Here is a 24,600-nt window from a genome sequence, read left to right as displayed (position 1 = left end):
TTTAATATGCCTATGCAAACAAGAACCAATGCCACGTGGAGTTATCGGTGCATATGGGGACCATAAGAACAAGTCCAACAATCCCCATGACATGGTTCAATCATAAGCATTAAACTCAGGGACTCTTTCACCAAAATTCCTTATTGAACAGCTCACAAAGAGAAGACCATATAAAAAGTGGGTAGAATCGTCACTGTAAAAACATACTTAGTAAGAGTTATAGGTGTCAAAGAAAATACACATAAAATATTCAAAAGACATATGTGTCCATTTTCTGTCTTTTAAAATAGTTGGGGGTTGTTAAATCCAATGCACGACTTTGGTCGTAATTAGGACTGTGCAGTACTGAAGTTAAAAAGAGTAAATGTGGGGTACTGATGGTTGGGGGTGAGAGAGTTAAGGAGTAATAATGAGCATTGTAGGGGTGTTCGAAAGGGCAGAATCTGTTGGGGCAGAAGGCGGTCTTGGTGTCTAACAAGTTAAGAACTGAGGGTAAAGAGAGTTAATTAAGGGGAAGATAATGAATCAGATTGGGAGATGAGGGAGTAGAAGGGGCTCTTGTGTGAGGGAGGGGAAATATATCAGAAGGGCTATATACATTGTATAGCTGAATTGTTTATGAATTAGGCTTGGCAGTCAGAGAGGACCACTGTATAGGAAGTCATGTCTACATATACACTGATTTTAGGGACCTATTTGAATGTTATCCTCCAAATCTAGAGCATTCCTTTTTTTTTCTTAGAAAAAATCTAGAATTAAGAACATTTTTGGGTGAAAATGAATAACAGTAATAAAAGAACCCCTGAATGGTGTCCAGTATGCATACAACAGAAGTATGTTTTCCCCACCCACCCCCAGGGCCCGATTTACCAGGCCTGACCCTGAAGACCAGTCTGGCTTGGGGATTTCAGTCCCCTGGACTAAGTGGTCAGCCCAGGGGGCCTATGGCTAGCTGTCCTGGCATGTGGAGTCTTCTGAGTGCAGCCCCTGCCTCTGTAGTTTGTGTATGCATAGGGGAGGGGTTTCTCTACCCCATCCTCCCCCCAGGGACCAATTTACCAGGCCTGGCCCTAAAGACCAGTCTGGCATGGGGAGAATCTCAGTCAGCTGGACTAAATGGTCAGCCCAGGGGGCTTATAAATCCCTAACTTTTATTCCATCACAGATATTACTGAATATGGGCCTCACAATAACTTAGGTAAAGAACATTAACAAAATTATATATAATGTTTTTGTTTTATTTTTAATTTTATTTGTATGCACCATAAAAAGAAAAATCATGAGGGGAAAATATTACATGGTACATACAGGGTAAATTTGTGGATATATTATAGAATATAGGATTTATAGTACTGGATGGCATTTTTAAAGTTAAATTGAGAAGAAAAGAAAAGAGAGGAAAGATAGAGAAAACAAGACAAATAAGCAAAAAAAATCATACATTGAGTTAGGGAGTCAAATATGCTAAAAATATATATTATTTAAATTTCTATATCAGTTGTCCTCAAATTCTGGATCTGTGGAAGAACCATCTATTAGAGCTCTCAAGTATAGTAATGATAGTCTAATTTTCTTTTAGTTGTTGTTGATTTTTGTCTACTTTTAGTTGTTGTTGATTTTTGTCTACTTATTTTTTTGGGCTACTCCCGGCTACTCAATTTTTATTCTTGGCTCTGCCCTCAGAAATCACTTCTGGCAGGCTCAGGGGACCATCTGGGATGCCAGGTATCTAACTAAGGTCCTCCCAGGTAGGCCATGTGCAAGGCAAATGACCTACAGCTGTGCTATCACTCCAGTCCCTGAAAGTCTAATTTTCACAGTTAATCAAGAATTAGTACATGTAATCGCCAACACAAAATATGTCATTTTAAAAATTAGTGTTGATAAAGATATTCTTGCAAATTAACAGTTATGAAAAGAATAAGAAAAAGCATGCCCATGGAGTAAGTCTTGGACTACATCACAAATTAGTTCTAAGTGCTTTTTTTTTAAAAAAAAATAATAAATTTGTATTCTGTCACCTCATATTAAGAACCAATTTTTCATCTTTTTAATCATGTCAAATTTGAAAATGGCTCAATGGCAACTATTGTGTCAAAACATTGCTAAAATCGAGTTGGATATCCTGGTGGGTAGGACAGTGTTGTTGCCAATAAATGAGTCATTATATTAACAATCTCTGTTATCAATTCTTCAGTTTGGGGTGGAGATCCCAAGTGGTACATTGGGGCTCCTCCCAAAGTTCTTTGTCTCATTAAGAAAAGGTTTCAGTAAAGAGTACGAGGCTGTATTATTGCTCAGACCTTTCATTGCCGAGAATTATTCCAATCAATCCTGCTGTGGTTAGGTCTTCAAAATTATTCTTGCTAGGGTTAAGGGACCTCCATGGGGTGTATGCAGTATAGCTCAGGACACTGAGGGTTGAACAAGAGTTGACAATATACAAGTTTTGTACCTTATCTCCCAAAGTACTTCTCATATTCAACACACGTCTTGGCATTTTTTTGTTTGTTTCCATTATATTTTTTTATGCAGCAGAGATTTGGGGCAACAGGTTGCAGACTTCACTGGCTTTCTATTCAGGGAACACTTTGGGTGAGTTTTGGGGAACTATAAACAATGATGAAGATCAAACCTAGTTAGCCACTTAAAATGCAAGCACTCCCCTATTTTAGAATATATTTTTTAATCTTAAAGAGGTGACCAGTTTATTCTATGCTTTCATTTCTAAGAGAGGGCTGCCTGGTATTGGATTCTAAGAAACTGTGTTTGGAGCAAGCCTTAGTGAGAGTGACAAATGTAATCAACATGTAGACTGAGAAATAATAACGATAAAACAATCCACTTGACAGCAATAATAAGATAGATCAAGGGAAAAGGAAATAAGAGAATTTCATAAAGAACTGACAAGCTATGTCTATAAGGACACATAGAACTTACACTTGTAGCACAGTTCTAGGGTCTCCAACTTCACCCCCATCTCCAATGGTCAAGGTATCATATCCAATCTCCAGATCAAATTCTTCAAAATTTATCTGGATTACCTAGCAGATAACAAAAATAAACACATTAAATATATTTCATTGTATAATTGATCTAATAAAAATTAAATCATCAGCAGAAAATTATTAAAAAATATATTTATATATACTAACATATATGCTATCTGTGTATATGTTGAAATAAGTGAATCTTAGCTGCAGGTGATTTCACAGCAGAACTGAAGTTTCACCATAATTGAACTAACTTTTTACATTACTTGTTACCTTTTGTAATATTTTTTCAATGAGACGGCATGCCTACTTTACAGATCTGATATCTGAATCACTTGGGATAATTAATGCAAATCTACTTTAAGAAGGCTTTATAAAAAGTGCATGTAGGTGGAGAACGCCTCTCCATATATTTGCATCTTATTTGATAACACGAATGTAGAAAAACATAGAATGTGCTATTTCTGTTAAATAGTAAAGTGTCAGTGTTCAAGCTAAATTTGAAACTAGATTACCAGATAAAACGTTATTAGTTAGATTCTCTGGCAAGAGAAGCACTCAAATATATTGCAATACATTGCCAAGAATGGAAACAGAAACATAAAAATTACTTTTCTCATTCAACTTTTAAAAAAATTTAAAATCAATTTATGTTTATTGAATCATTGTGAATTACAAAGTTATTTTTGATTGAGTTTTAGGCAGACAATATCCCAATATCAATAGCATTGACAGTGTTACTATCCTCTGGCAACATGCCCGGTTTGCTTCATGCCACTTAGACTGCTTCTAACACATCACATTACCCTTCGGTGACTGTCCTACTGCTTCATTACAAAACTTAAAACTCCAACTCTCCATCACTCAGTGGTAAGCTTCCTATTGAAGACCAGTTCCTGCTTTTTCATTCTACTGTCTTTTGGCATTCAATACTCTCATAGTTAGTGTCTTTATATCCCATGAATCCCAGAGATTATTCTGACTCTCTTTCTTCTTTATTTAAATCAACATAATACTCTCATCCAAGGGTTTAATAATCAACATAAATATACATAATCATATGTGTATACATCTATAGAGAGCACTGCTAGAACTCTACAAGAAAAACAAAACTAATGTAATCCATCTATATTAAAAAATAGGGAGAAGCGATGAACAGAAACTACATTAAAAAGGCAATGTAAATGGCAAAAAGACATATATAAAAACTCTATATTAGGGAAATGCAAATTAAAACAAATAAAATAAAAACTCACAACTGACAAATTGTCTCTTCTCAAAAAGAGTAACAATAACTAGTGTGGGGCCCGGAGAGATAGCACAGCGGCGTTTGCCTTGCAAGCAGCCGATCCAGGACCAAAGGTGGCTGGTTCGAATCCCGGTGTCCCATATGGTCCCCCATGCCTGCCAGGAGCTATTTCTGAGCAGACAGCCAGGAGTAACCCCTGAGCAACGCCGGGTGTGACCCAAACAAAACAAAACAAAACAAACAAACAAACAAAAAACAATAACTAGTGTGAACTAGGATGAAAGCCACAAGAAACCCTCATTCAATATGTGGGAATGTCAATCCCCCAATAGAGACATTCTTCAATTAAATAATAAAATAAAATTTAAAAATCCTAGTAACTGATCTTCTATAAGACCCAGATATTATATTTTTGAAAATATACCCTAGGGGTCAAAGGTAGAAAATTTATTAAGGCATCTGCACTTCAGTTGTTTATTGCAATACAATAAAAATTATTGGAAAAATCCATTTGGGATTTCATGTATCCAATAAAAAGTAACAACATAAAGAAAAAATTATATATGGAGCCAGAGCAGTTGTGCAGCAGTAGGGCATTTGCCTAACATATGCCCTATCCAGGATGGACCACAGTTTGATCCCCCAGGATCCCATATGGCCCCCAAGCTAGGGACAAAATCTGAGCACATTGCCAGGAGTAGTCCAAGTGTCACTGGGTGTGGTCCAAAAAATAAAAAAGTTTATATATATATAATTTATATATGCAGTGGATATTACTTGTCCATATGAGAAGAAAAACTATTTTAATATGTTGCTGTGTTGATATGTTTCAAGTACTTTTATGATGTTTCAAATTCTTAAGAATATAGTTTTTTTATATGGGAAATAGGAAATTTTGAATGTCATGAAATTTGCTTATATATGAATGGCTATAGACAGTAATATGATAAATAAAATGAGTCAGAGAGGTATATAGTCATAAAGTCATCTCACTCATTTGTGGGAAATAAGGGAATAAAAAGATAATATGGTAATAATATCCAGAGCAATAGAGATGAGGTTCAGGAGGATCAGGCCTAGTAAAAAAACTTGGCATAAATAGTGGAATAGTGCAGTTTGTGTATAGAAGTAACTAATATGACAATGATAGTTGAATATTATCACTCTGGACTGGGTGCTGAGAGGAAATAAAGTGATAAAGACAATAAAGTGATATGCATGGTACCCCTCATTAAAGTATCGCAAACCACTATGCCTAAAAGAAACAAAATGATGAGAAAAGGGGGAAGAACTAGTGGAAATACCTGCCCCAAAGGCCATCATGTAAGGGCAGGAGGATCACCAGAACAATGGTGGTGGTGAATGTACAGTGGGTGAAGCGTGGTGTGCATTGTAAGATTGAAACAGTCATAAATAGTTTTCAAACTACAGTGCTTAAATATAAAAAAGAAAAATATGAATATACTCAATAGATGCATAAGATTGATTATTTTATTTAAGGCTAATTTCATAGAGTTTATTTCCTTCCTAGATGATCTAACTATTGATGTATGTAATATATAGATAATGCCTACTTTTATTATGTTACTAGTCATCTTTTTAAGGTACATTTGATATATTTTTGAACATCTGTGTTAGGTGTATAGCTACTGATCACAATGAATCTTCTTTATGAAATGACTTCTTGTATATTTGTAGCATATATCTTTATGACTTACTTTAATTGATTTTCTGTAAGCAGAGCACCTCTTTTCATTTTTTCAGCTATTGGCCTGAAATTATAATAGTCTTACATTGTTTATATATTATGATATATGATATTTTCCTTTGTATACAATATAGGGAGTCCTGTTTTTATCCAAACTATACTTAGGGTCAAAATTTGTGCAAGTATGACTTAGTATCTATAATCAACAAAAAAATAGAGACTCAACAATCTTTACTTAACTCTATTCAATATTACATTAAAATTATAACTGTATCATGATAAAATGGGTTTTATTTGAAAAAATACAAAAAATCATTTCTCTACATCCTCTCCAATATTTTTGCTGATTGTTTATATTATAAAAGGTCATATTCATAAGAGTAAGGTGAGAAAACACTCTGCTGATGTCTCTTGTAGCCATCACAGAACAGGCAGGCCCAATGTGTCACACAATGCCCAATGCTCCTCAGCAGCACATTTCTTCTAGTCAACGATCTCAACACAACACATAGACAACACCACCCCGCTGCATATGTCACAATGGTTAAACATTGCAGAACACCACCATGCTTAGTGAAGATGATAGTTCAGAAGACTCAACTAGTATCAGCCACCTATATAGTCTCACTGACAAGATCAATAGAGAGGAAATGTGGAGAATGCTCAAATAATTCAAAGAAACTTGGAACAAATAGAACAAACAGTCAATAAAACACGAGAGTGTATAAAAATGGTAGTAAATGGGTTGGAGCAATGGCACTGTGGTAGGGCATTTGCCTAGTATGCAGCTGACCCAGAAAAAAACCTGGGTTTGATCCTCAACATCGCCAGGAAAGATTTCTGATCATATAGCCACGAGTAACCCCTGCGCATACCCAGAATAATTCAATAGAGAGGAAAATCTCATTAACTTTTACTGTCTTAAAAATATATTATTTTAACAAGTTCTGTATTGTCTTTTTATGAGCTAATATTTAGTAAACTTCTGATTTAATTCCAAATTTCATTCATTTATTCTAATCAATATCTGCAATGCTTAGCATGTCCATTTTATTTGCCAGTAGTAAGATTAAACTATTTTATTTTATTAATTTTATTTTATTACCTAACTCATGTCAATGCTAGTTGTGAAGTCATTCAAAGGACTGGGTGGGGAGACTGTTTGGTGATTAAATAAATACAAAGACTCTACTTTGGGATTGATCTGGATATGGATGTGTGAAGTTCTTATGTAAGGACAAAGAAAACATGAAGATATATTGAATCAGAAATCATGTTTTCATTGATTGTCCAGAAACTTAATAGGATATTGTATTAAATAAATCATTCATTTTTTTAATTTAAATATTTGAATCTCACCTAAACTGGAAACATTCTAGTGTGAAATAGACACAAATTATACTTAGATAACAACTTAAATTAATAATTATACTTAACAATTTGGTGGGCCATCAAGGCTGGAAGACCTCCAGAGCCATGCTTTTCTCCCATATGAGTGTTTTTGTTTATTAATTCCTCCAGTGACCCTGCTTCAGACCCAATCTTCAGGGGATGATCTTCAATAGGATCAATAGCCCATTAATAATGCTTTCAATTTCAATCAGAGAAGAACACAATCAAAGAGGAACACAGCAAAACCAGCTCTCAAGTGCCTAAACTCAGGTAGGCGTGCCTCCCCACACAAGGACAGGGGCTAATTTCTGCCTATCTTTGGGCTACTGGAACTTTTTAAAAAGTGACACCTGGGACTACTTCCTAATCCCCAGTGACAATCAAAGAAGAACACAGGAAAAACAAAGTGAAGCTGCTCTGCTTTGCTCCAAGGCCGAACAATTCTTATAGAACATGAACCCTATTGCAACACGGAGTAAGAATCACACTTCAATCGTGGCAATGGAAAAAAAAAACACAGGACAACAACATGCACAGAGAATGAAGATGGCAGCTCTGATGACCCAAAAAATACCAACCACCTAATTAACCTCTCAGATAAGGAGTTTAGAATAGAAATATGGAGGATGTTAGTAGAATTCAAAGAAAGCATAAATAGATCTAATCAGACCACAAATAAAGAAATCAAAAAACTCCAAACTGAAATAACAAGACTGAAAAACACAGTAGAGGAAATAAAAAAAACTCTCTGGAAAGCCTTAAATAGAGTAACAGCAGCTAAAGACAGAATTAGTGAGCTGAGAGATGAGATGCACAATAACTCCATACAGCAGAAGAGGCTGGAAAAGAACTTTAAAGCAAATGACCAGACATTGGACAAAATACTCAAAGATTGTGAACAGATGAAAATAGATGTATTCGATAAATTCAACAGAAACAACATAAGAATCTTTGAAGTTCCAGAAACCCAGGAAAAAAATCCCCAGGAAGAATCAACAGTCAAGAACATCATAACAGAGAAATTCCCAGAGCTAAAGACTGTATGCAACCAAATTCTGCATCTCAAAGAATACCAGCTAAAAGATATCCAAAGAAAAGCACCTCAAGACACATCCTAGTCACAATGTTGAAACCCACAAATAGGAATAGATTATTGAAAGTATCAAGATCAAAAAAGGAAATTACATTCAAAGGAGAATCCTTAAGATTTACAGCAGATCTGTCACAAGAAACCCTCAAGGTCAGAAGGCAGTGTTGGGATATAGTGACAAAACTCAATGAAATGAAAGCTTCGTCTAGAATACTACACCCAGCCAACTCACTTTCAGATTTAAAGTATACATGGCTTAGAATAAACAACAGCTCAGAAACTTTATAGACTCAAAACCAGTCCTAAAGGAAAAGCTGAAAGGTCTACTTTAAGGAAAGAATGACCAACAGATACACAAACTTCTACACAAAGATGACAATAAATCCAATGACAATGATCTCTCTCAGTGTCTATGGAATAAATGCACATGTTAAGAGACACAGAGAGGTAAAATGGATCAGAAAGCTAAATCCAACGTTTTGATGCCTACAAGAAACACATCTGAATAATCAAAACAAGCATAGAATCAAACTCAAAGGCTAGAGGAAAATCATTCAAGCAAACAACACCCTTAAAAGAAGCCAGAATGGCCATATTAGTATCAGATGAAACATATTTTAGACTCAGAAAAGTTATAAGGAACAAAGATGGTCACTTTGTACTAATTAAAGTATATGTACAAAAAAGAAGATATCGCTCTCCTAAACATATATGCACCCAATTATGGACCTGCAAAATATTTAATATAACTCTTGACAAACCTAAAAGAAGATATTATTAAAATTAATACCAGCACAATAATAGTGGGAGATCTCAACAGTGCCTTGACAACCCTTGATAGGTCAACCAGGTTGAAATGTAACAAGAACATATTAGCTCTGAAAAGAGAAATGGAAGAAAGTTAAGTACTATAATATATATATGGCACTTCAGCCACAGAAACCTAGAAACACATTCTTCTCCAATGCACATGGGTCATTCTTCAGGATAGACTACATGGTGGCCCATAAAACATATCTTCATAAAGTCAAGAGGATAGAAATTGTACAAACTACCTTCATTGACCACAAGGCACTGAAACTAAATAAACACAGAAGAAAAACTTTAACACCTGAAAACTAAACAGTTCATTACTGAACAACCAATGGGTCAGAGATGAAATCAAAAAGAAAATCAAAACATTCCTGGAAACAAATGACAATGACTATGAAGACATAAATTGTCAGAATTTATGGGACACAACAAAAGTAGTACTGAGAGAGAAATCTAATACACTGAATTAGGAATGAAAAGGGGGAGATCATAGATATCATAGTATCATAGATACTGCAGAGATTCAAAGGAAATCAGAGACTACTTTGAGAAACTCTATGCCATGAAACAAAACAAATTGGAGGAAATGTATAAATTCTTGGACTCTTAACTTCCACAGTTAAACCAGGATGACCTTGCATATCTAAACAGACACATCACTACTGAGGAAATTAAAATGGTCATCAAGAGACTTCCCAAAAACAAAAGCACAGGCCCAGATGGATTCATTAAGGAATTTCTTCAAACCTTTTAAGAGGAATTTCTACCGAACCTCTTCAGGTTCTTTCATGAAATTGCAGAATCTGGAACACTCCCAAACAGTTTTTTACAAAGCTAACAACACCTTGATACAAAAACCAGGCAGAGATGCTGCAAAAAAAGAAAGGGAAAAAACCCTAGAGACAAATATTCCTGTTGAACACAGATGCAAAGATCCTCAACAAAATTCTGGAAAACAGGATCCAGTGCTCCACCAAGAAGGTCATTCACCATGACCAAGTAGGTTTCATCCCAGGAATTCAAGGATGGTTTAATATACATAAACAAATAAATATAATACATTATATTAACAAAAAGAAAAACAAAAACCTTATAATCATATCTATAGATGCAGAGAAAACATTTGATGAGGTCCAACACCCATCCTTCATAAAATAAATTTCATCAATATGGGAATAGAAGAAACTTTTCTCAATATAGTAGAGGCAATCTATCACAAGCCAATGGCAAATTTTATTCTCAATGGAGATAAATAAAAGCCTATCCTCTAAAATCTTGTACAAGATTTTCCTTTCTCACTTCTCCTATTCAACATTGTGCTGGAAGTTCTTGCCACAGCGATTAGGCAAGAAAAAAATATCAAGAGTATCTAGCTAGGGAAGAAAGAAGTCAAACTCTCACTGTTTGCAGATTATGTAATACTATATTTAGAAAACCCTAAAGACTCTACCAAAAAACTTCTAGAAACAATAGACTCATATAGCAAATTTGCAGGCTACAATAATCAATGGCCTTCTTATACACCAATAATGATAGAAAAAAATCCCATTTATATTAGTGCCACACAGACTCAAATATCTTGGAAACAACTTAACTAAACATGCAAAGGACTTATACAAAGAACACTACAAAATCCTGCTTCAAGAAATAAAAAAGTATACATGGAAATGGAGGCATATACCCTGCTCATGGATTGGAAGGATTAACATCTATAAAATGGCACTACTCCCCAAAGCATTGTACAGATTTAATGCAATCCCTCTAAGGATACAGATAACATTCTTTAAAGAAGTGGATCAAACACTCCTGAAATTTATCTAGAACAATAAATACCCAAAAATAGCTAGAGCAACCCTTTAGAAAAGAAATATGGGAGGCATCACTTTTACCAACTTTAAATTGTTTTACAAAGCAATAGTCATTAAAACAGCATGGTATTGGAATAAGACTGATCTGAAGATCAGTGGGATAGACTACAGTATTCAGAAAATTCTCCCCAGATATACAATTATTTAATAATTGATAAAGTGGTAAGAAACGCAAAATAGAGCAAGGAAAGCCTCTTTAACAAGTAGTGTTGGAACAACTGGTCAGCTACTTGTAAAAAAAAAATAAACAAATTTAGACCTCTAGCTAACACCATGTACCAAGGTCAAATGCAAATAGATTGAAGATCTTGATATCAGATCTGAAACCATAAGGTATATAGAACAACACATAGGAAAAACATTCCAGGGCATTGAAACTAGAGGCATCTTTAAGGAAGAAACAGCAGTCTCCAAACAAGTCAAAGTAGAGATACACAAATAGGACTATATTAAGCTAAGAAGCTTCTGCAACTCAAAGGAAATAATGCCCAGAATACAAAAGCCACCCACAGAATGGAATAACCTATTCACCTAGTACCCATCATATAAGGGGCTAATAACATCTAAGATATATAATGTACTGACAGAATTTTAACAAGAAAACATCTAACCCCATCATAAAATGGGGAGAAGAAATGAACAGACACTTTGTCAAAGAAGAAATACAAATGTCAAAAAGGTACATGAAAAAATGCTTCACATCATAATCATCAGGGAAATGCAAATCAACACAACAATGAGGTACCATCTCACACCACAGAGACTGGCACATATTATAAAGAACAAGAACAATAAGTGCGGGTGGTGATGTGGGTAGAAAGGAACTCTCATTGCTCATGGGAAAGCCCTCTAGTCCAGCCCTTATGGAAAACAATATGGAGATTCCTCAAAAAAAAAAAAAAAAAAAAGAAATTGAGCTCTGATTTGATCCACTATATTACTCCTAGGGATCTACCCTAGAAACACAAAAATCCAATACAAAATTCCCTTCCTCACACCTATATTCATCACAGAACTTTTTACAATAGCCAGACTCTGGAAACAACCCAGATGCCCTTCACCAGATGAATGTCTAAATATACTGTGGTACATATACAGAATGGAATATTATGAAGTTGTCAAAAAAGATGAAATCATAAAATTTCCCTATAATGAATGTACATGGAATATATTATGCTGAGTTTAATTAGTCAGAGGGAAAGAGAGACACACACACAGAATAGTCTCACTCATCTGTGGGTTTTGAGGGCCAGAAGGCCTGGCTCAAGATATGAAGCTTACTACAAAGAGTGGTGAGTGCAGTTAGACAAATAATTATGCTGAGAACTATCATAATAATGTCAGTGAGTAAAGGATGTAGAAAGCCTGTCTCAAATACAGTCAGGAGGTGGGAGAAGGAAAAGATGGGAGTATTGGTGATGGGAAGGTTGTACAGTGAAGTGGAGTGTTCTTGTTATGACTGAAACCCAACTACAATTATGTTTGTAATCATGGTGTTTAAATAAAGAAATTATTTAATAATAATAAATAACTATATTTATATGAACTGGTTTAATGTTTTGTTATTTGTACCATACCTGGCAGCATTCAGGGGTTACTCCTGGCTCTGAACTCAGAAATCACCCCTGGCAGGCTCAAAGGACCATAATGGATTCCATTAATTGAACCAGGGTCTGATCTGAGTTGGCCACATGCAAGTCAAATGCCCTACCACTGTGCTATCACTCAGTCCCAAGTCATTTTATTCTCTATGATAAAATATTTACTTTTTGGATTCAAATAAATTTTAAGTGATTTAATTCCTTTACTTACACAAGCATCAGTTATGTTGCAATATTATGATTGGCACAATTGTTACAAGAATCTATGTGATACTGAACTAAAGACCTATGAATAGATTATTATTAATATCAATATATTTTCATTATCCAGATAGAAAAAATACAACATCTTGTGTATACACTGTGTCTTAAATTCAAATGTACTTATGGGCCATAGACAAAACCTAGTCAATCTTGGAGAACAATCAATTCTAGGGAATGAACCGATGACCTCAAATATTCAAAGAATATTATTAACTCAAACTTCCAGCCCACAGAATATTCTTCTTGTTTGGTTTAGGTCTTAGTCTTTGTTCTTATATTCATTTCAAAATGGTAACCATTAACTTCTATATTAACAAGTATACAGGTCCTGAGGTATATGGATAGTAAATCTTCAAATAAGGAGCAAAAAAGCATGAAGTGCATTAAGGAAAGCATCTTCAAATGGTACTAGTAAAACTGGTTGCCCATCCTTTAAAAAAGTCAAATCAAAATATTAAAGACACTAGATATTAGAACTGAATCCATGAGTTACAATGGGAAAATTCTCCATGCCATTGAAAACAGAGAAATCTTTAAGGGTTTAATACCATTAGCTAAATAAGTGGGTGAAAATATTTAAAAAAATGGTATTATAGTAAACTATAAATTTCAGCACCTCAAGTAAAACAATGACAAAATACAAAATTTACACAATAGAGTGGGGAAAATATTTGCCAAATATAAATAAGGTAAAATGTTAGCCAATATACATAAACACTGGTAGAATTTTACAAGAAAAAATGTATACAACTATGTCAAAAATAATTGTAATGAAACTTGAACAAAAGTGTCCTCAAGAAAGACTGACAAACGGCCAAAAGGCATTTGAAAAAAAGTACTAAATAGTTATATGCCAGAAAAAATGCAAATCAGGGGCTGAACCAATAGCACAGTGGCAGGGATTTTGCCTTGCATGATTGACTCAGGACAGAACTGGGTTCGGTCCCAGGAGTCCCATATGGTTCCCAAAGCCAGGAGATATTTCTAAGTGTATAGCCAGGAGTAACCCCTGAGCGTCACTGGGTATGGCCCAAAAAACAAACAAACAAAGCAAAAAGAATAATGCAAATCAAAACAATAAGACATCATCTACACCAGTAAATGGGCACATATCAAAAATAACTTAGTCTGGAGCAATAGTACAGCAGGCAGGGTGTTTGACTTGCATACAGCTGACCCAAATTCCATTCCTGGCACCCATATGATCCCCTGAGCTTCACTAGGCCAACAGTAATACTTGACAGTAGATATAGGATTAAATCCTCAGCCTATCATGGCTCCATTTAGGCTTTAAAATAAAAGCAAACCAGCAATCAAATAAAATAAGAAGTCAATTAGTACTGGCAGAGATGCAAAAAAAAAAAATCGTTAATTTCTGGTTCACTGAAATGAAGTGGGTGTGGGGGCTAAAAAAGGGACGTTATGCGTAGTACCCTAGAAATACCAGTGTTATATAATATAAAGCCTAAATAAAAAAGGGGGGAGAGTGCCTACAGACAAGAAAGTGAGAGGGCAATGGAATATTGGTGGAAAAAAGTGGGAAGCAGGCACTGGTGAAAGAAATGTTGAATGTTGCATTCCTGAAATACAATCATTAATAATTTTGGTGACTCAATTTTAAAAAATATAAAATAAACAATAGTACCAATACTATGGTATAGAAGTAGGCTCAACAATATTGGGCAAATATTGTTTGCCTTACAACAAATACAATGATTGTAATGACTTTCCATCTTTTAAATATCCATATATAAATACATATATATATTGTTCCAAATGGCTACTACTCTGAACTATAAAAAATTTAGATAGAAAAGTATATATTAATTAAAAATTACTTCAGAACAATAAAATGGTATATCTCATAAACTATAGTAATTTTATTCCATATGTAAATGGAAACCCAGTATTATCAATTAATTAAAATACATGCTAATATTGGAAACTATTATTATACTACTATAAACTATTGTACATGATAAAATATGTAAACCAAATAAATATGAAACTTGTTAAATCCAGTGAAAGACTTAACAATGTTTCAAGGAAATAAAAATAATTTGACGTATTTCATTTTAAAGGAAAAATAGTTTTATATCCTAGATATATCTTGCAACAATATTATCTGGTGACATTTTTGTTACAAGAGATACACTGAAAATTCTAGACTAAAGTTTTCAAAAATGACATTTATCAGATTAGAGAATTTTCTGATTTACCCACTTACAAACTTTTGCGGTCATCTGAAACCTTAGGAAACCTCACAACATAGATATTGGTGGAAGGGAGTTTGGAGACAGGAATATATTGATGGAATGATAAAAGCTTTTGGCTTTCTTTTTCAGTGACAATTTTCTTTATCTATACACTGGTCTTCCCCTTTAGGGTACTGTTGGACTGTAACAATGACAGACTGAATATGGCAGTACAAGTGTTCACTGAAAGGAATAAGCTTTATAAAATGAAAAATGCAACAAATATTAAATCTACAATACCAAAGTACAAAATGCTAGCTCTTATTTGTCATTTATTTATGCTTAGCTACTGGAGGATATAATTCAAGTTTCATAATACCTATAAATGATCAACACATATTTACAATTTCACAGAAAAAATGCTCGAAGGAAATGTTATTGGATTTAGGAAACTATACATTGCTAATCAGCATGTGTAACATTGTACATAAAATTGAAAATAATTATTCATGGAGATCATTGGAGTTCTTTTCTCAGAATGTAATTTTTTGCTGTTCTGATAAAGGAATGGGTTTTGAAACATTGTATAACTGAAATTTAACTAGTGACAACATTTTCATCTTATATACTTGTAATTTAATTTAATTTTTTTTTTTTTTTGCTATTTGGGTCACACTCAGTGATGCTCAGGGTTTATTCCAGGCTCAGGGGACCATATAGGACTCCAGGTATCAAACCAAAGTTCATCCTGGATTGGCTGCATGCAAAGCAAATGCCCTACTGCTGTACTATCATTCTGACCAATAATTTAATTTTTTAATTATTAAAATAACCAGTAAGGATACTCTATCAGACTGGAGTCATATGCAAACTGTATTTAGTTCCAAATGTTTAAACACAAGGCTTGAACAAGCAAGGTTTAAACAGCTAAATTCCTAGCCTTTATACTATAAACATTTACAAAGCCAACTATAAAATAGGTTGAAATTTCCATTCTAACTTTAGTATTATTATTTTTCTGACATAAAATCAGGGGTGAACTTGACATTAGCTTATCAAGTTACATTATTTCTTAATATTATTTTAGTTATTCAATAAATATATAAACATCATCAGTTAATGACTATTATTGATACCATAAAATATTATTGATCTCAAAAATCACATTCTAAAATATTAAAAATTTTGAGTCCTGTGTACTTGAAGTTTATTCCCATCTTTGCTCAGGGCTGTGCACTTAGGGGTTACTCCTAGAAAACTTGGGTTATCATATGGAGTTCCTTAGACTCCCATGTTGCCTATGTGTGCAGGGCAAGCACATTACCCATTATTTACTTTCTTTGTCCACGAAACAATTTAGGTAAAATCCCAAGGAAGAGCTTAGTAGAAATATCTGCCACTGAATTTACTTAATGTCACAAATTATCAAGGAAAAAATTTCCTAGTATATGAAATAATACAATTTGGGAAGTGTTTTAGATTACTGTATAGGGTGGATATCTTATTTTCATCCACATTTTGTGAAATTAACTTCAACTACTAATTATTTCAATTTTATATTGACACAAATAAAATAATATAAACCCTAAAATTTTAATTAATGTAGTAAATATTAAAGACTACTACTTATCAGGTTCTTCTCTAGTAATATATGTATAAATATAAGTTCCTCTTAGTTGGTGACATGTAGAATATTTTTAATTATTTTTTTAATTTTGGACAAATAAGCTAATTTTGTCATTAGTAAATTAAGATGGTAAAAAGTTGTATTTCAGAATATGCTTGCATAGATGCTGTCTTATGATTCATAAATGGAATAAAACATGAGTACCATATACTATATGTTACTGTATAACATAAAACTTTAAATATTTATGCAACATTTGCTATGAAAATATAAATCAAGGGAACATTTTATTCTGGAATCATCTGCATTTCAAGTAGGAGCAAGCAATTCCTTTCTTTCCTCCATTAGGTTATACTCTCTCCTGTGTCTCTACGTCTCTTCCTTCTCAAGTTTCTAAGTAAAACTATTTTACTTATTATTAAATCAATGGGATAAAGAGTGATGGAAGTTTAGAATGATGGATAATAGATGGTGACATTTGTGAGATGAATGTACCATATTTCCCGGAGAATAAGACAACCCCAAATTTTACAGTAAAACATAGGTTTAGGCCTATATTTGCTGTATAAGACAGAATGTTCCTGTGCTGCAACTGTATCTTCCACAGTGAGCCAATCACAACAAGCAAAGGTCCAAAGGTTATACTGTAATAGACGTCCTCACTGACTTTGGCCAATCTGAGCAGGCTTTTGACAGTGTAGATTCGGGTCCAGAACATTGTCTAATTTGCATGCATAAAAAGCCTGCTTGGATTGGCTGAGTTAGAGAGGCAGTCCGAGCAGCCTTGTAGTAATTGGTGCAGGATCGAGTTGAAAAATTCATTTTGTGGCAATATTCAGACAATTTTCGTTTAGCAGCATATTGAAACATTTTTCGGGATATACTCGGAGTATAAGATAACCCCCCCACCCCCCGATTTTCGGTTGACTTTTTTTTTTGTTTCAAAAGTCGTCTTGTATGCCGGAAAATACGTTATTTGGAGAACGAGTGTGTGAGGGCTTCTTGTACATTCTTGAATGGCTCCCAGAAAGCCTATGCTACATAAGTTTAATTCAGTTCTACAATCATTTTTTCTACTCTTCTTCATTTGCAATCTGCCAGAGTATCTCTGTTATGTTTTTAATTTCTACAAGACCTCAGGTTCTTTTTATTTTAATTTTTTTATTTTTAATTATGAGAACAAAGATGCAAAGAAAGAAGACAAGGTAAAGTTACAGTGGAAGGACAATCACCTATAACATAATTCTCAGAAGTCCCCTTGCTGATATCTTAATTTTGAAATTTCAGCCAAAGAACATTAAGATAAATAAGACAGAATCCATGTACAATTACTTTGTCCCTCAAGTCCCCAGATTGTAACACATTATAATATTTCTTAACAGCACACAAGGCAATCTAAAGCCATAAAACTTATGTAACTCCTTAAACATTACAGGCATAGTATTTTTCTACATTTCCATGTACATGCATATTAACTTAAGTTAACCTCAAATTTTAAGTGAGTGCTTTTTTAGGATTAGAGTCAAAGGAGCACAGTAAAAATAGACCTCAGGTTCTTAATGTCTTTCTAATGCCCCCCCCCCCCACCTTTGGCACCAGGCAGCCATTGTTTGCTTTCTGATACCTTATTATCCCTCCATAGTAGATCAAATCTCTAGCTTGCTCAAAGAAACTTAATGACACTCCCAAACTTGATTGCCCTTTATTCTACCTGGAGAGTTTTCTTCCAATTGTTATTTTTAATAAGTACATAATTACCAATTTGTTACTGTCAAACTATAAGTGAAAAGATCAAGATGGTTGGAAAATGTTCTTCAAAATTGACTTTTATTCTATTGTAAATTAATATTTTATCCAGATTAAAATTTAGGATTCCCCTAAATTTCCATACTAGGACTTCTGATATTAGTGTTTCTTTGGCCAATTCAAATTATCTGTAAATTTGTGTTTGCTCTTGAATGCAGATATCATTAATGACTGATATTTTTAAGAGAAGATTAGAAAGTCATAGAGAACAAAAAAATATGAGGTATGGAGAAAAAAAAGTGGAGGGGTTAAGGCACTTGCCTTGCATGCAAATATACCATTTATACTCTGAGAATTTCTGAGTATGTGTACCATACAATCAAACAGAAAGAACAAAATGTAGAGACCTCATATTCTTGTACATTTTTTCTCATCTATGCTCTTCCCTGGCATAATTTAATCATAGGCGTTTATTCCTAAATGCATAATTTGCTAAATTTAAAACAAGTGTATTTTACATATAAACATATATCTTTGCCTATGTTTATTTCTGCACACCATGCTGCATTAAACACTTTGATGATATAGTTTGGATTTTTGATGATGAGATGGATTGGATTGTTTTTAATGCAATTTTGGTTTCTTGGCCACATCCAGCATTTTTGCTCTGCACTCAGAAATTATTGTTGACAAAGTTGGTAGAATATACGGAGATGCTGGGGATTGAACACAGACCTGCCGTGTGTGAGGTAAATGCCCTACAATTTGTGCAATTTTTCTGAACTCAGATGTAACTGGTTTTATGATTATAATCACATCATCTCTCCCAGTGACTTTCCAAAGTAATCGAAAAGTTCAGTAACTCAAATAGCTATAATGCTCAAAAGAGCAAGTACTAGATTCAGGAGATAGTATTTCTCTCTTCTCTAAGCTTTGTGCTTTCAATTGTTGCTAACATAATGATAGGCAACTATATCAGAAAACGGGGTTGCAGAATAAGGAACATTTGCCTCACGAAAGGAAGCTTGTTACTAAAACAGACTTTTCTTGGGCAGTAAAATATCTTAGGAACGGAAAGCAAGAAAGAGCTCACAGCTTTCTCCAGAGTCAATCTTTCTTCAGGCACTTTTGGCAGACTCCTATTCTGACTGCTGTGAAGCAGCTCTTGATGGTGTGTGATGACTAATTCCAGAAAGGCATCTCCAAAGTTTATTTCTTATCTGAAAATGTGACATCGTTATGGCAGGAGACTAAAATCAGCGCTTGTAGAAGTGGTATAGCTCATCACTTCAGGGGCATACACAGGATGGTGATAATGATGATGGTGGTAGTCATGGTGGTGTGTTGGTGTGAACTGAAGTAAAAGAAAGTAGTAATAGAAGTACTTGTAGAATGTACTGGTACCATTTCATAACAACAATAGTAATAGTAGTAGTAGTAGTAGTAGTAGTAGTAGTAATTGCCATATTGTATTGCTGACATGGTTTGAAAAAAATATTTCTCACATTTTAAGTGACTACATGCATTATCTCCTATAACACTTCCAGTGCAATATGTATAATGCACTATATTTAATTGCATCAGCATAATCATAAAGTTAAAAAAATGTGTGTGTGATAGAGTTGAAATCATAGAATGTACCATTATCAAGAACATAACCAGTGTTCACAATTCTTCTCCACTATCTCAGTATTTCTCCAGCAACCCCAGTCTGCCTCTGTGGCAGGCACGTATCTCAGCTCCTTTCCCCTGCCTTTTTCTGAACCTGTAGCCCTGTTCTTTGTTTATATTGCCTCAGATTATATGATATTCCCTAAATAACTACAAAATTTCTTTATAATCCTACATATGAGCGAGATCATGATTCTACCATTGGGAATATATAAACCTAGATAAGTGTTTTGGCAGTTATCTGTGATACTTGGTAAAAATGATATATATGTAAATACATAATGTCATAAAATATAGTGAAAATTAGACAAAGGACTCAAAATACTTTAAAGATATATAAACTTATTATTCTAAACTTTTTAATAAAGGTGTATTGTTTTTAAGACAAAATTCATAGGTTTTGTTTTAAAGATGCAAAGATAAATTCACAACTAATAACAACAAAATTGCAATTTAGAGGGCATGTAAGTATGTATTAAATCAATCTGTATGAGATAAATATTATTTGTTAAAATATAAACTTTAGAGCAAAAATATAGTTTCTTAAAATATATGCTCTCCCCAAAGATAATTCTATTGTCTCTTATACTTATTTTTGCTCATTTATATTTTATTTCTAAACAGGACACTGAACATATTTAGGGATATTTTTTTCATTTTTAATTTATGAATAAGTATCTGAAGAGATATTTTTAATCCAATAATTTGTTTTCTATTCATATTCTTCCTAGTTTCAAAGAAAATATAATTGGAGTGCAGTGTAAAGTTTAATGTCTGAATTTGTTTCTAGTCTAGTACTTTTCTTTTCTTTTATTAATATCTTTATTTAAACATCTTGATAACCAGTGCAATGTACCCACCACCAATGTCCCAAATCTCCCTCCATCCCACATCACCCCCACTGTGTACTCTAGATAGGCTTTCCAGTTCCCTCATTCATTCACATGGTTATGATAGTTCTCAGTGTAGTTATTTCTATAACTGCACTCATCACTCTTTATAAAGAGCTTTATGAAGTGAGCTGGAAGTTCCAGCCCTCCTCTCATTGTCTCAGGATTGTTGCAAAAATGACTGTTATTTTTCTTAAAACCCATAGATGAGTGAGATTATTCTGTATCTATCTCTCTCCCTCTGACTTATTTCACTCAGCATGATAGATTCCATGTACATCCATGTATAGGAAAATTTCATGACTTCATCTCTCCTGGCGGCTGCATAATATTCCATTGTGCATATGTACCACAGTTTCTTTAGTCATTCGTCTGTTGAAAGGCATCTTGGTTGTTTCCTGAGCCTGGCTATTGTGAATAGTGCTACAATAAACATAGGTGTGAGAAAGGGATTTTTGTATTGTATTCTTGTGTTCTTAGGGTATATCCCTAGGAGTAGAATAGCTGGGTTCAAAGGAGTCTCAATTTCCAATTTTTTTTTTTTTTGGTTTTTTGGGCCACACCCGTTTGACTCTCAGGGGTTACTCCTGGCTATGTGCTCAGAAATCGCCCCTGGCTTGGGGGACCATATGGGACGCCGGGGGATCGAACCGCGGTCCTTCCTTGGCTAGCGCTTGCAAGGCAGACACCTTACCTCCAGCGCCACCTACCCGGCCCTCAATTTCCAATTTTTGGACTGGATGGCATTCCCACCAGCAGTGGATAGGAGTTCCTTTCTCTCCACATCCCTGCCAGCACTGATTGTTCTCATTCTTTGTAATGTGTGCCAATATCTGTGGTGTGAGATGGTATCTCATCGTTGTTTTGATTTGCAACTCCCTGATGATTAGTGATGAGGAACATTTTTTCATGACCCTCTTGGCCTTTTAATTTCTTTTTTTATCAAAGTGTCTGTTCATTTCTTCTCCCCATTTTTTGATGGGATTAGATTTTTTTTTCTTATAAAGTTCTGTCAGTGCCCTGTATATTTTGGAGACTAGCCCCTTATCTAATGGGTATTGGGTGAACAGTTTTTTCCACATGGTGGGTAGCTCTTGTAATCTGGGCACTATTTATTTTGAGGTGCAGAAGCTTCTCAGCTTAATGTATTCCTATCTGTTTATCTCTGCTTCCACTTGTTTGGAAAGTGCAGTTTTCTCCTTGAATATGCCTTTAGTCTCAATATCACAGAGTGTTTTACCTAAGTATTGTTCTATATACCTTATGGTATCAGGTCTGATATCAAGGTCTTTAATCCATTTTGATTTTACCTTCATACATGATGTTAACTGGGGGTCTATGTTTGCTCTTTTACAAGTTGCTAACCAGTTCTGCCAGCACCACTTGTTGAAGAGGTTTTCTTACTCCTTTGTCAAAAATTAGGTGTTTGTATGTCTGGGGAACATTTTCTGAGAACTCAAGCCCATTCCACTGATCCAAGGGTCTGTCTTTATTCCAATATCATGCTCTTTTGATAACTTTGTAGTACAGTTTAAAGTTGAGGAAAGTACTGCCTCCCATATTCCTTTTCCCTAGGAGTGCTTTAGCTATTCGAGGGTGTTTATTGTTCCAAATAAACTTCATAAGTGTTTGATCCACTTCTTTGAAGAATGTCATGGGTGTCTTTAGAGGGATCACATTAAATCTGTATAATACTTTCGCAAGTATTGCCATTTTAATGATGTTAATCCTGCCAATCCATGAGCAGGGTATGTGTTTCAATTTTCCATGTGTCTTTTCTTATTACTTGGAGCAGGGCTTTGTAGTTTCTTTTGTATAGGTCCTTCATGTCTTTGGTCAAGTTAACTCCAAGATATTTGAGTTTGTGTGGAACTAATGTGAATGGGATTGCCTTCTTAATGTTCATCTCTTCCCTATCATTATTGGTGTATAAAAAGGCCATTGATTTTTGTGTGTAATTTTGTAGCCTGCCACCTTGTTATATGAATCTATTGTTTCTAGAAGTTTTTTGGTAGAGTCTTTAGGGTTTTCTAAGTAGAGTATTATGTCATCTGCAAACAGTGAGAGCTTGACTTCTACCTTTCCTATCTGGATTCCCTTGATATCCTTTTCTTGCCTGATCGCTATAGCAAGTACTTCCAGTACTATGCTGAAGAGGAGTGGTGAGAGAGGATAGCCTTGTCTTGTACCAGAATTTAGAAGAAAGGCTTTTAGTTTTTCTCCATTGAGGATAATATTTGCCATTGGCTTGTGGTAGATGGCTTTAACTAGATTAAAAAAGGTACCTTCCATTCCCATCTTGCTGAGAGTTTTGATCAAGAATGGGTGTTGGACCTTATCAAATGCTTTCTCTGCGTCTATTCATATGATCATGTGATTTTTATTTTTCTTGTTGTTGATGTTTTCTGTTATGTTGATAGATTTATGGATGTTAAACCATCCTTGCATTCCTGGAATGAAACCTACTTGGTCGTAGTGTATGAAATTCTTAATGATGAATTGGATCCTATTTGCCAGGATTTTGTTGAAGATCTTTGCATCTGCATTTTTCAGGGATATTGGTCTGTAATTTTCTTTTTTGGCACCATCTTTTTCTGGTTTTGATATCAAGGTGTTGTTGGCTTCATAAAAGTTGTTTGGGAGTGTTCCCATTTTCAAATTCATGGAAGAGCCTGGCTAGGATTGGTAGTAGCTCCTCTTGAAAGGTTTGAAAAAATTCATTAGTAAATCCATCTGGGCCTAGGCTTTTCTTTTTGGGCAGATGTTTGATTACAGTTTCAATTTCCTCCATAGTGATGGGGGTGTTTATATATGCTACATCCTCCTTACTTAACCGTGAAGGTTGTAAGTGTCCAAGAATTTATCCATTTCTTCTAGCTTCTCATGTTTAGTAGCATAAAGATCCCCAAAGTAGTCTCTGATTACTCTTTGGATCTATGCAATATCTGTCGTGATCTCCCCCTTTTCATTTCTAATACAGGTTATCAGGTTTCTCTCTCTTTCTTTGTGAATTTTGCCAATGGTCTATCAATCTTATTTATTTTTTCAAAGAACCAACTTCCACTTTCGTTGATCTTTTGGATTCTATTTTGGGGTTCCACTTTATTGATTTCTGCTTTTAGCCTTTTCATTTCCTTCTGTCTCCCTATTTTGGGTTTCTTTTCTTGGTCATTTTCTAATTTTTTGAGCTGCGTCATTAAATTATTCAGGTATGCCCCTTCTTCCTTTCTGATGTGTCCTTACAAAGCTATAAATTTTCCTCTCAAGATCACTTTTGCTGTGTCCCATAGATTCTGGCAGTTTTTGTCTTCATTATCATTTGTTTTCAGGAAAGTTTTGATATCTTTTTTTATTTCATCTCGGACCCACTGATTGTTCAGTAGCAGGCTGTTTAATTTTCAATTATTAAAGTTTTTCTTCTCTGTCCCTTTGTAGTTCATATCTAATTTCAGAGATTGTGGTCAGATTTCTATCCTCTTGATTTTATGAAGGT

The 24,600-nt window shown here is 34.5% G+C and overlaps 1 protein-coding gene across 1 annotated transcript in view; it reads right to left on the bottom strand.

Annotated features, from left to right (window-relative positions):
• CSMD3 (CUB and Sushi multiple domains 3) overlaps positions 1-24,600 on the bottom strand; it is a 1,236,222-nt gene that overhangs the window by 617,205 nt on the left and 594,417 nt on the right. The window contains exon 12 of the mRNA XM_049773958.1: positions 2,941-3,044. Within this exon, the coding sequence (XP_049629915.1) occupies positions 2,941-3,044 (104 nt within the window). The remainder of the gene's footprint in view (positions 1-2,940; positions 3,045-24,600) is intronic.

This window comes from Suncus etruscus, chromosome 5 (genome assembly GCF_024139225.1).
Source record: "Suncus etruscus isolate mSunEtr1 chromosome 5, mSunEtr1.pri.cur, whole genome shotgun sequence".
NCBI lineage: Eukaryota > Metazoa > Chordata > Mammalia > Eulipotyphla > Soricidae > Suncus > Suncus etruscus.
This window is presented reverse-complemented; position numbering and strand designations above follow the sequence as displayed.